This window comes from Alexandromys fortis, unplaced genomic scaffold, assembly GCF_014885135.2.
Source record: "Alexandromys fortis isolate MF-2015 unplaced genomic scaffold, M_Fortis_MF-2015_v1.1 scaffold_9, whole genome shotgun sequence".
NCBI lineage: Eukaryota > Metazoa > Chordata > Mammalia > Rodentia > Cricetidae > Alexandromys > Alexandromys fortis.
Window position 1 is genome coordinate 6,312,764 of NW_026067892.1, and position 12,758 is coordinate 6,325,521.

Genomic DNA, 12,758 nt, shown 5'->3' on the forward strand with positions numbered 1-12,758 from the left:
CACATGATCTTAGTCTCTGAAGACTGGAATGCGATTGGTGCTAATGTGAACCAAACCCTCACTGGGGCTCTTTTCTGCTTTCCACACCATCTTCCACAGGGCTGCAGGGATGGGGCCTCAGGCACACCGACGTTTCCTCCCTTGGCGTTGTTCTCTGTGAGTCGCCAGTCACTTCTGCCCACCCTCAGTCCCAGAGAGGAGCAGGTCTAAAGGGGAAGTTGCTTTGAAGAAGGCACTTTTCCAACTAAGGTGCTCTGTCTGTCTGAAGGAAGAACACGCAGCTTTTCCTAGGGGTGGTACACTGGTGAGAACCAGGCTCAGCACGCTCTCTGTGACTCAGCCCAGTGGCAGGGACTCTTGCTATGCAATTCTTAGACACCCAGAGTCTCACAGCACTGCGTGAGACAGGCGAGTCTGTACTGCTGTGCTGGGTCTGGGGTGGGCTGTGCAGCAGACACCCTCTACCCTGAGAATCACCACTGGCTGGCATGAAGCAGCTGCCCAGTGCCATTTCGAATAGTGTAGCTGGCATGCTTTTGCCTCAGCTGACGTGGGCACTGCTTACAGCTCACTGGTTGTTTCTCCTCAGGTTGCCTCTTGAGATGTTTTAAGCTGTGGTTTTGCTGGCAGATCCACCCATCACTCTCAGTGTTGCCAGGTCTAAAACTACATTTCAGACAGTATTGCCAGTGCTGTGCCAGTCCAGTAACCCTCCCCTGGGGAATATGTGAAGGTGTCCCCAGAGCTACCTGCTGGCTGGGGACTGTGGGTTGTGTCTCCAGCTACGACCATCGCCGTTGAGCCTTGGGTAATTTAACTAAGGAAGGGTCCTCCCAAATAATATTCCTGTAAAAATAAACTCTCGGGTCTAGTGCAAACTTGAAATGTCAGTCATATATCTCTTGTGGTTTTAAAAGCAGTTAAAGTTCTACTGATTCCCTTCAAATTCTAAATGCAACAATGTGGTATGCAGAGAGAGTGCCTGCTTCAGCAGAGAGTGGGCTCTATCTCTAATTGGAGTATTTTATTTTTGTTTGTTCAGGAACATTTTTTGATAACATGTGATGGGTACCTTTTCTTCTGAAGTGAGTAAGAGCTGAGAATGATTTCAGCTGTCACAGAAAGTGTATTTTTTTTTCTCATAATCTATACTGTTACCTTAGTTCTGAGGGCATTTGGCTGTTTGTCACCATTAATGTTTGGCTAAATGCTTGCCGGAGTGCCTTGATGTTTGTTTCTATGCTGGCCGTACTGTTTACTGATGAACTGGAGCTGTGAGCAGAATGTAGTATGTGATGTTCTCCCCGTTTATTAATCTCTGTCCGTCTCTGCTCTGCCTTTTCACCTTTTGTTCCCTGAGTACCGAAAGGAGTAACCTACCGGTCTTTTGCTGGAGGATGTTATAAATGAAAATTTAGTGCCCATTCCATTAGCTTTGTCAGCTGGGAGAAGTGGTGTGTGTGTCAGGAGTATTCTGGGGAAGAGGTGTCTATTGAGAGACCCCTTCTCCCACCTCACACATGAGATTTTCCATGGACTGAGTTTATCTTGGTCATCTTTGCTGTCTCAGCTGAATGATGATGGCCTGGGGCATCTGTGATCCTTAACTCCAGAGACAGCAACAGCCAGGACGTTCCTCACATTAACCCTGCCCACAGGCTCACTAAGGAACATTTTCAGTGTTTTCAGATTGTTTGACATAAAGAAAATCTGTTGGTGTATTGCATAGTGGAAACAGACCCTGGAGCCGCCATATTTAGGAATATGTTCATCCATTAAGATTTACTTTGGATTTTTGGAGCTAGTGGTTGGAGATCTCAGTAAACACTCCACAGCCCTATTGCACTGGCACACTGCACAAGATCGCAAAACCAAGTGCTAAAAGAGAAATTATTGTTACTTTTTAAAGAAAGCTTAATAAACTTAAAGGGAGGACTGAACACTCCCCACTTTGAAAAAATAGTTTCTTTTTTTGCTTGGTGGGAGGATGAGACAAGGTCATGGCTGTGTGCAGCCAGTTTTTCCTCTGACTTTCAACACCCCTCTAAGCTGTAGAATAACAGGTATGCACGATCATGCCTGACATTTATTTCCCATTTAAATATCAAAATAACCTTTTATTTTGCCACGTAAAGTACACTTGAAACGTAAGATCACCAAGTTATTCTGGAAACCTACCAACTGCCTTTAGGAAGGCAGGGTTGTGGCATGTTGTAAAATTAGGATCACAGCTTGCCTGCTGCTCCAGTTCTATATCTCATTCTTATATGGTTTCCTAGATAAAATTGATTAAAGATTCTGGAGCAAATAGCACTGATATATAATGAAAAAAAAACTTAAATGTATACATTATTTTTCAAAAATAAATCTATAAAGTCATAATACTTTTATTATATTGTAGGGATAAAAGCAGTTTTCTACGATTGATTCATAAACTAAACCGAATAATCAGATATTTGTTAGGTATTTGGAGCCTCAAGAGCCAAATAAGTTGTGAAGACACATTTCTAAGTGGCACCTCCTCTGCTGAGGAGTGCTGCGATTTAAACATCGCTGTCAGTTAAGGCCAGTATTCTTGCAAAGGAAGACAATGCTGAGATAAATGCCGCTGGTGACTGATGGATTCAGAGGCCACTTCATTAGCCTTAGTGTGCGTCCTTGTGGATTAACTTAACAGCTAACAACTTGGTAAGTTAGAAAGATTTAAGATGTCTTTGGTAGAGAAAATAATTTAAACATTTTATCTTCTAATGCAGAAGAAATGGATAAACTAGCTAGAAGAGAGAATAGGTGTTAGTTTTAAAAAACAAACAAACAAAAAACCCAAAACCTCAAAGTGCATTTCAGCCCCAAACAGCTATGTCTTTGGTCAGTGTGTAGGTCTTCACAGTTGCACTAAGGAAGGAAATAGACACACACACATCACTTACCCAGCTACAAAGAGATAAAGGAATCTATAAATTTTGCATTTACAAGATCCTGCAACGAAGGCGTTGTAAGTTACTCTTTCTGGGCACCACAGGTTCCAGCAGCACTGATGTTAAGGAAAACCGCAATCTGGACAACATGCCCCCCAAGGACAGCAGCACACCTGGGCCTGGCGAGGCTATTCCGCTCTCCAACGGGGGTGGTGGTAGCACCAGCAGGAAGCGGCCCCTAGAGGAGGGCAGCAATGGCCACTCCAAATACCGCCTGAAGAAGCGAAGGAAAACACCAGGGCCGGTTCTGCCCAAGAATGCCCTGATGCAGCTGAACGAGATCAAACCTGGCTTACAGTACATGCTGCTATCCCAGACAGGACCCGTGCATGCGCCTCTGTTTGTCATGTCTGTGGAGGTGAACGGGCAGGTCTTTGAGGGCTCTGGCCCTACAAAGAAAAAGGCAAAACTCCATGCCGCTGAGAAGGCCCTGAGGTCTTTTGTCCAGTTTCCCAATGCCTCTGAGGCCCACCTGGCCATGGGAAGGACCCTCTCTGTGAATACAGACTTCACATCTGACCAGGCCGACTTCCCTGACACACTCTTTAATGGCTTCGAGACTCCAGACAAGTCAGAGCCACCCTTCTATGTAGGCTCCAATGGGGATGACTCCTTCAGCTCAAGTGGAGATGCTAGCCTGTCAGCCTCCCCAGTGCCTGCCAGCCTCACCCAGCCTCCTCTGCCCATCCCACCACCATTTCCACCCCCAAGTGGGAAGAATCCTGTGATGATCTTGAATGAGCTGCGTCCAGGGCTGAAGTATGACTTCCTCTCAGAGAGCGGGGAGAGCCATGCCAAGAGCTTTGTCATGTCCGTGGTGGTAGATGGCCAGTTCTTTGAGGGCTCAGGGAGAAACAAGAAGCTTGCCAAGGCCCGGGCTGCACAGTCTGCCTTGGCTACTGTCTTCAATTTGCACTTGGACCAAACACCATCTCGCCAGCCTGTTCTCAGCGAGGGTCTTCAGTTGCATTTGCCACAGGTGAGGAAAAATGAGTGCTTGCAAATGAGTGGCCCTTTCCCTTGACGTTTTAAGCAGCCTTTAGTCTTCACTATTACTTTGACTCCAATGTTACTAAGCACTTAGCAGGAACAGTTGTTGGTAAGTCTGACTATGGAGTGACTTTGCCTCAGTTCACGTAGTCATTTGGTTACTGAGAATCTGATTTAATCTCCTCTGATTTATGCTCACTAGGGTCATGACAGTGCAGAGCAGGGATACCTCAGGAATCGCACCAGGACAGCCACAATTGCCTTTTCATTTAATTCTGCCCAAAAGGGACCCTCACCCCTTAGCAATCCTTTATTGGGAATGGGGCCGGGAGCCCAGACTCTGGAATTTTGTCCTTTGTTCAGTAGGGCATCCCTTGAGACATTTCACAGAGAAATTGTGCCCAGAATAAGGGCTGCTGGCCAGTCTGCAGCTGAAGGCCCCTATTGAGGTCAGGGTGATGGGACACTAGCCCCAGAGTAGTAGGGAACATATTGGCAGGACAGAGGGTGTGGCAAGGAGCCCTTTCATAAACACTCTAGAAAGTGCCAGTTGCTAGGACTTTCTATGTGCCAAATTTCTTCTGTGGCATCTGTGTGGGCTTCTCCCTGCTCCAGTTGGACATGGACAGCTACTCAAGTTTGTGCCCCTCACAGAAAACTCACCATGAGGAAAGGAAATGTTGGAGTAGCTCAGGGTGAGTCTCTGAAGGAGGAAGAAGGGAAAGGGACCTTCAGTCCTCACCAAATCCTAGATCATTGGCTGTGTCTGGGTTCTTGGAATCCCAAATTTCACTGATCTGTTTTTCAGTGTTCTATCTTAATTCTTTTTTTTTTTTTTCGCCAAAGTGCTCTTTAGTGTGGAAGCAATTGAACAGAATTAGTGAATTAACAAGTTAGCAAATGTGGTGAATAGGAAGGTTTGCATTCTCCTGGGAGTCAGGTGTGGCCCTTTCTCTCTGGTCTGTGATACAGCTAGAGTTGAGGTGACCCTAGTTCTTGCTGGTTTTTGTTTTTGTTTTGTTTTGTTTTGTTTTGTTTTTTTAAAGGAAGGGTCTCATTATATAGCCCTGTCTGGTCTGGAACTTGCTATGTAGATCAGGCTAGCCTTGAACTCACCAAGATCCATCTGCATCTGTCTCCCAAGTTCTGGGGTTTAAACCCAAATATTGGTTTTTTAAAAAGACTTGTTCTGCTTTGCCTAAAGCAACCAAGTACAGCTTAGTCTAGAGGAACAAATTTGGTGTTTTACTGACTTTCTGTGACGTGTACTTATTTCCCAATTGGTCCCTTATTAACATCCCTCCAAGAATAAAATAACCAAGTAGTTTATTGGTTATTTTACAAACTAATGGTACTAGATCCCAAGTGACTTTTATTTCCAGACTTGGAAATTTATTAAATTTATTAAAATCTGTTGGCCTGAGTTTAACATTCCATTTGATGTGGCTTGTCTTCCTTTAATGTTGACAGTGGCAGCCAAAACACTGAAACTCTTTCAGATGCCATGGATCCCACAGAGGGATAGCACATAGATGGTCTGAGGACAGGTGGACTCCACCCTGCTTTTTGTTGTTGTCGTTTGTTTGTTTGTTTGTTTTGAGACAGGTCTCTCTATGTTACCCTGGTGGTCTTGAACTCTCTATGTAGAGCAGGCTGACCTCAAACTTACAAAGATCTGCCTGTCTCTGGGAGTACCCCACCACACCCTGCTAGCCTTGTCTTCTTGAATGGCTGCCTCGGTGGCTTTGTATGGAAAGGACTGAGCTCCTGACCTGGTGAGGAAAATGGCATTTTTCAGGATCTAGTCATGTTAAGGTAGGCTGGTCCCCTCCTTGCCTCTTAATGCTGCTTCCTTCTGGGTCCTCAGATGTCAAACTAATTTCTAGACCTCTTATTTGGAGCCACTTAGAGTCTGGGAACAACAGAGCTGTATTGTCACATCTTTGCTCAGTGGCACAACCAGCATTGCCCCTTTTTAAAGCCCCAGGGTAGCTCAGAAATTTATGAACCACAGAGGATGAAGACAGTAAAGTCTTTTCAGAATGGACTTCCAGGACCAATCTCAGTGGTTATATGCAGGGGTCGAGGGTGGGGAGACTTAGGACCTGCATTCCAGCATAGATGTAAATTCTTGCTTTTTCCCTAAAATATCTCTTAAAGGGCTTGGACCAAGCATCCCCAGCCTGAGGGCTATCTGCCTTTCTGATATTCCAGGCTGGGGTGGGGATATAAAGTCAAAAAGTGTTGGCCATACCACAACTGTGGCACTCTGCTATAGCAGGTTTGCCAGTGTGGTGTTGTCAAGAATCAACTGTAAAGCAGGTCCTCACTCATGTGTGTGTTATTGAAGGTGAGTAGTTGGGGTATAGGATCTTTTCTTTGTTTTTTTCTGTTTTGTTGTTTTTGTTTTGTTTGTTTGTTTTTTGAGGCAGGGTCTCCCTGTATAGCTCTGGCTGTCCTGGAACTCACTATAGAGACCAAGCTGTCCTGAACTTGCAAGAGATCAACTTGCCTTTGCCTCCCAAGTACTGGATTAAAGGAGTAGGCCGCTATGCCCAGCTACATTTAGAATCTTTACACTTTTGTTGAGTACAGCCCCAGCCACAAAGGGTAAGGTCCATAAGGCCTTTTCAGAGAGTCAGAGATACTTGTGTTCTTCAGTTGCTCATGTCTCACAGTATACTTTCCATAGTGTCAGGGGCTTGCACTTCTGCAGAAAAGTCACTTGGAGCTGTGCCTGCCCTTATATGAAATTAAAACTTCAAAAATGTTGGAGGAGGCCGCTAGTTAGTTCCTGGCCGCTTAGCCCTGAAATAATCACACAGAAACTATATTATTTAAATCACTGCTTGTCCCATTAGCTCTAACTTCTTATTGGCTAACTCTTACATCTTAATTTAACCCATCTCCATTAATCTGTATATCACCACGAGGCTGTGGCCTACCAGCAAAGTTTTAGCACATCTGTCTCTGGCTGTGGCTCCATGGCTTCTCTCTGACTCTGCCTCCTTTCTCGCAACATTCTGCTTAGTTTTCCTGCCTAGCTCTGTTCACTTATAGCTTGCTATAGGCCCAATGCAGTTCCTTTATTAACTAATGATATTCACAGCATACAGATGGGAATCCCACATCACAAAAATGTACATTTGAAAAATTCATTCTTTCACAATGTCATATCTATTTCTCTGATCATTTCCTCCCTCCCAGTATCCTCTCTTATCCTTCCCTACCCCCACTGAACTCCTTCCCAACAAGCTACCTTCATTAGGGTTTCTATTGCTTTGAAGACACCATGACCACAGCAGTTCTTATAAAGGAAAACGTTTAATTGAAGTGGTAGCTTACAATTCATGGTGGGAGCATGGTGATGTGCAGACAGACATGATGCTGGGTACCTCTTGATATGCAGGCAAGAGAAAGTAGTCTGTCTCACTGAGTGCAGCTTGAGCAAAGGAGAACTCAAAACACAACCTCATAGTGACATACTTCCTCCAGCAAGACCAACTCCCTTTGGGGCCATTTTCTTTCAAACCACCACACCCTCTTCCTATTTTCATGTCATTTTCTTTTTGTGTGTGACCCACTGTGTCTAATTAGGATTGCTTGCACGAGTATGGGTAAGGAGTTATTTACTTGAGCAAGAGCAATTTACCAGTAGCTACACCACCGAAGAAAATGATTTCCTCTCCTCCAGCCACCATTAACTTCCTATAGGTCTTTAGGGATAGCTGGAGCCTCAGAGCCACTCCCTCCCTCAATATTATGATTATAATCTAGAACCACCTGGGAAGGCAGTCTTCATGAAGGATTATCTATATTAGGATGGCCTGATAGGAGGTAGGGAGTATCTTGGTTATATTAATTAATGGGGGGAGAAGACCCACCCGATGTGGGTAGCATCTTCCCCCAGCAGGGATACCTAGATTGTCTAAGAATAGAAAAAGCAAACTGAGCACTAGAATTATGGATCAGTTCATTGCCCTCTGCTCTTGACTGTGGATATAAGGTTCTCTCAAGCTCCTGCTGTTATGACTTCCCTGCCATGATGGACTGTAACCTGTGAGCCAAATAAGCCCTTTCTCCCCTAAATTGCATTTGCTAGGGTATTTTACCACAGCAACAAGAAAAGAAGCTAATACACCCATCCATCCATAATAGAATGTTGACAGAACCCAGCCTTTCTCAGGCATTGCGTGGGTAACCACTAATGCTCTTTCCAAAGGCAGGGAGTGGTTATAGAAGATGGTATTTCTCAGCGCTTTTCACATCCTCCACCTCCTACTTTTTTTCCACAATGTTCTCTTAGCCTTACAGGAGATAATAGAGACATTCTGTTCAGGGCTAAGCATTCAACAGTTACTGGTTCCCACCACTTTTACCTGTTACCAGTCTCTACACTCACTGCTGCAGGCTGCACAAAGACATGTTTCTCAAAGACTAAGAGCAGCACTGGTCTTTGAGTATAAGCATAAATATTTACAAGGCAGTTTGACAGCATGTCCACTTAGCACAACATCTCTAAGGCCGTGAGCTCCCCAGCCATGGGCTTTGGGACAGGTTTGCAGTGCCAGGCATGAATCTCCTTGTGTAGAGTGGGCCTCCAGTTCAACTGTAAAGTAACAATAACAGTCTTGACACAGTTGCACTAGTGCACCCATGTTGCCAGGCCGTGAGTAGTATAGCACACAGGATCCATGCTAGGTAAAACTTTTACACTGATGACTTTTCTCCCTGCCCCCATTCCCGCCCCATTCACACACACCCTTGTTTGCTGGGTGTGCCTGTGGGTTTTCTAGAGAAGACATGAGACCGTAAGATTCTTCTTTGCAGTAGACAGCAGTGTACTAACAGTGAGAAAGAGTGGTTCCACCACAGGGATCCCCTGGCCCTAAACTTGGTCTCTGCTCTTCACCCAGGTACTGGCAGATGCTGTCTCACGCCTGGTCCTGGGTAAGTTCAGCGACCTGACAGACAACTTTTCCTCCCCCCACGCACGAAGGAAAGTGCTTTCTGGAGTAGTGATGACCACAGGTAAGCATCTGGCTTGCTGTCCAGCCTGTCTGCTGTCTGGTTTGAAAAGCATAAATGCTCTCTTGTGACACCAACAGAAAATTGCCTTTTATTCTTTCTGTTTTTATGCATCAGAAGCCTTTTCCTCCTTAGACTGAGAACATAGCTTAGTGGGTAGGACACACGTTTAGCAGTCAGGATTCTTGAGTTCAATCCCTAGCAACTGCCCTCCTCCCCCCAAAAAAAAGCCAACTTAGGTAAAACAAACTCTTCAACCAAAATAGTCAAGTTTTTTGGCTTCCAAGACAGGGTTTTTCTGTGTAACAGCTCTGACTCTCATGGAACTCACTTAGTAGACCAGGCTGCCTCTGCAACCCAAAATATTCAACTTTTAAAAAAGAGAGAGAGTGTGTGTGTGTGTGCACGTGTGTATGTTGCTCTTATGTGTATAAGTCTGCCACAGACAGTGCCCTCAGAGGCCTGAAGAGGGTTCCCAGTTTTCTTGAAACTGTAATTACAGATGTTTTAGTTGCCATGTGGGTGCTGGGAACTAAACCTGGATGCCTAGTAAGAGCAGCAAGTGCTCTTATTTACTGAACCATCTCTTTAGTCCCCAAAATGTTCAACTTTTTAACCTGTCTTTTCCTTTGGAGAGAGCACACTATATCACTGTGTGACATCATTATAACCCGATATGCTCTAGAAACAGCGTAGTACTGTCTGGCTTCTATTGAAGCGTGGATCCTTTGTGCCTTATTGGTGTCACTACCCCCAATAGTGATAGTGATGTGAAATATGAAAATCCTTGGAAGCTGGTAAAGCACACCTCAGAGGTGTGTCTCTGCGGGCATTCCAGAGAGGAACAAGGATGGAAGACCTGCCCAGAAGTGTCTGGCAGCATCCCATAGGCTAATGGCTCAAAAAGAGTCTAAAAATGGCAATAGGGGAAGCCCATTAATCTAAGCGTATCATTTTCATTCTTTCTGTTTGTCTCTCTTTCTCTCTCCTCTCTCTCCTCTCTCTCCTTCACATTTGCACCCACACACACATACTCACACTCATAAACACACCCCTTTCCTGGTCACTATCATATATAAACTGCTCTGCTACAAGCTGTTCTGTTCCACTTTGTCTTGTTGGACTAAAACCTATAATTAATTCTGAGTCAAAATTAATATTTCCCTTTTAAATTGTTCTCTCAAGAATTCTGTTACAGAAAACAGAAAAGACTAATAATGCCAATCACCTGAAGGACTAGACTTTTGTATCTTTTTGGTTTCTGTGTAGCCGTGGCTGAACTGGAACTTGCTCTGTAGACCATACTAGTCTCAAACTCACAAAGATCCACCTACTGTGCCTCCCAAGTGCTGGGGTTAGGAGAAGACAAATGTTTTGCTCAGCTTCCTTTTCTCCCTTTTATGCAGTCTGGGACCCCAGCTCAGGGAATGGTGCTGTACACAGTGGGTGGGTCTTCCCATCTCAATCTAATCAAGAAAGATCTGCCATAGGTATGCCCAAAGGCCAACCTGATCCAGATAAGCCTACACATGTGCCCAGAGACCTACATCCTAGGTGATTTCTGGAGTCTGTCAAGCTGACAGTTAACAATCAGCCCTCGCAGCACATAGAACACACCTCTTTCAGTCATCGAGTCTGCTTGAAGGTCATACTCAGGATTGGTTTGTTGATGCTGTTGGATTTTTTTTTGTTTGTTTGTTTTCTGTTGTTATTCTAGGGATGTATTCCAGGGCCTTACCCATGTCAGGTATATGTTTTACCACTGAGACACATCCCCTTTCATATCCAGATTTTTGTAGCATGTCTGGGTCAGTGATCTATTTCATAGGATTTAATCATGATTTTCCCTCTCTGGAAGGTTACATTGTATATTTCACTCTTGGCATGGTTGAGTGTGAAAGATTACTAATAAAAATGTGGGCCTTGGTACTCTTGGGCCTTTAAGCTGTTCCTCCTAGTCTCTTTAATATTTTACTTTAAAGGCTAATTCCAGGCAATTTGTGTAGTGCTTCTTACCTATAGTCAAGGGTGAATGTTCAAACACCCCTGCATGCCAGTGGAAGTGACCACATGAAGTTTAGGGTATAGACTACTATAGGGTGAGGAAGGTAGCCTCCTGGAAGTGGTACAGAACAAAGTCTGAACCTATTTGAGGTTCAGATTTCTTGGGTAGGAATCAGGAGACCCTGAGACATATGAAAACAAGGTTAAGTGTTCAGCTGACCCTAAGTAGTCCAGTTGCCGAGAGCATATGTCAAACAGGCCAGTGTCATTAGTTGCCAGTCACTCTCCTGTCTTTCAGGTACAGACGTCAAAGATGCCAAGGTGATAAGTGTTTCAACAGGGACGAAATGTATCAACGGTGAATACATGAGTGACCGTGGCCTTGCACTAAATGACTGCCATGCAGAGATAATCTCCCGAAGGTCCCTGCTCAGGTTTCTTTATGCACAACTTGAGCTTTATTTAAAGTAAGTTTAGGAATAAACAAGTGAAGGAAGCTATTTTAAAAATACTTTCTTTCAGAAAGCATTGCATAGACTTGACTTGTTTGTATAAGCACTTAGGAACTCTCAGGACCAAAACTGTGCGAGGAATACTAATGCCAACCCTTGCTCTCTTGTGATGTTGTCTGAGCAAGTCCCACTCTCCCATGATGCTCAGTTATGAACTAGAGTGAACTAACTCATAAACATACATACATACACACACACACATACACACACCACACACACACACAAACAAGCATACTTACATAAGATTCATACTGAGAATCATAACCTATCCGTAAATTTCAAGTCCCTATTTGAGATGGTGGTTTTTGTCTCATGCATTGTGAATCATGCATTGTGAATATAAACATGTCTTCCTAAACTGCCTGGTAAAGAAGGTCATCTTCGGTTTATCACTGGGCATGGTCAGAGCTGACCTTGCACCTGACTGCTCCTCTTGACAATGCCGTGTCTCCCATGTGGTCTTTCCACCTTGCAGTCTCACCCGTGAAGAACTAGTCACTCACAATTGGTGACATATTAATCACTGAAGGGACCATAGACCCCTGTTGACTGCACACACCTTTAATTGTCACTCTCATGACTTTTCCCTTGCAGTAACAAAGAAGACCAGAAAAAGTCCATCTTTCAGAAGTCAGAACGGGGTGGGTTCCGGCTGAAAGACACTGTACAGTTCCACCTGTACATCAGCACCTCTCCCTGTGGAGATGCCAGAATATTCTCTCCGCACGAGCCAGTGCTAGAGGGTATGACGCCAGACTCTCACCAGCTGACAGGTTTTTAAGAAACATAATATAATGTAGTGTTAGAACACATCCACATCAATGTTCTTTTTTTTTTTTAAATTTCAGCCTTAGGTATGGATTTGATAAGAGTACAAATTCTTTCTTCCAAATTAATCTAAAATTTATGAATGAAAAATGCTAATTCTAAAAGGTGCTAATTTTGGTTAAGTAATTAGAGTGGAACGAAGGCATTTCCAGCCTTAAGCAACCTTTAAGTGACCCCTGTATTTCCAGTAAGTGCTGACTGAGGCATGTGTGACTGAGCATTGAGGCTATGTCACAGAGGAGGTGGACAAAGGCCAACAAGGCCCCTAGTATCTGTCCCATCCTTGGAAGGCCAGCCATAGACTGTGGTTTTATAACAGTTAGTATGTACATTCCTACTCTCAGGCCAAAGCACCATGAATTGCAAATGGATTTCCTTGGCTATAAAAACTGCAATACTCACTGTAAATAATTACTAC

The 12,758-nt window shown here is 44.3% G+C and overlaps 1 protein-coding gene across 7 annotated transcripts in view; it reads left to right on the plus strand.

Moving 5' to 3' along the window:
* Positions 1-12,758, plus strand: part of Adarb1 (adenosine deaminase RNA specific B1) — a 128,274-nt gene that overhangs the window by 89,980 nt on the left and 25,536 nt on the right. For 4 of the 7 annotated variants that reach the window (XM_050140950.1, XM_050140933.1, XM_050140943.1 and 1 more), the window contains 4 exons: positions 3,023-3,957; positions 8,885-8,999; positions 11,299-11,467; positions 12,107-12,285. In XM_050140950.1, the coding sequence (XP_049996907.1) occupies positions 3,023-3,957; positions 8,885-8,999; positions 11,299-11,467; positions 12,107-12,285 (1,398 nt within the window). Of the gene's footprint in view, positions 1-99; positions 3,958-8,884; positions 9,000-11,298; positions 11,468-12,106; positions 12,286-12,758 lie in introns of all 7 variants that reach the window. The other 3 variants (XM_050140956.1, XM_050140964.1, XM_050140975.1) reach the window with 2 other exon arrangements.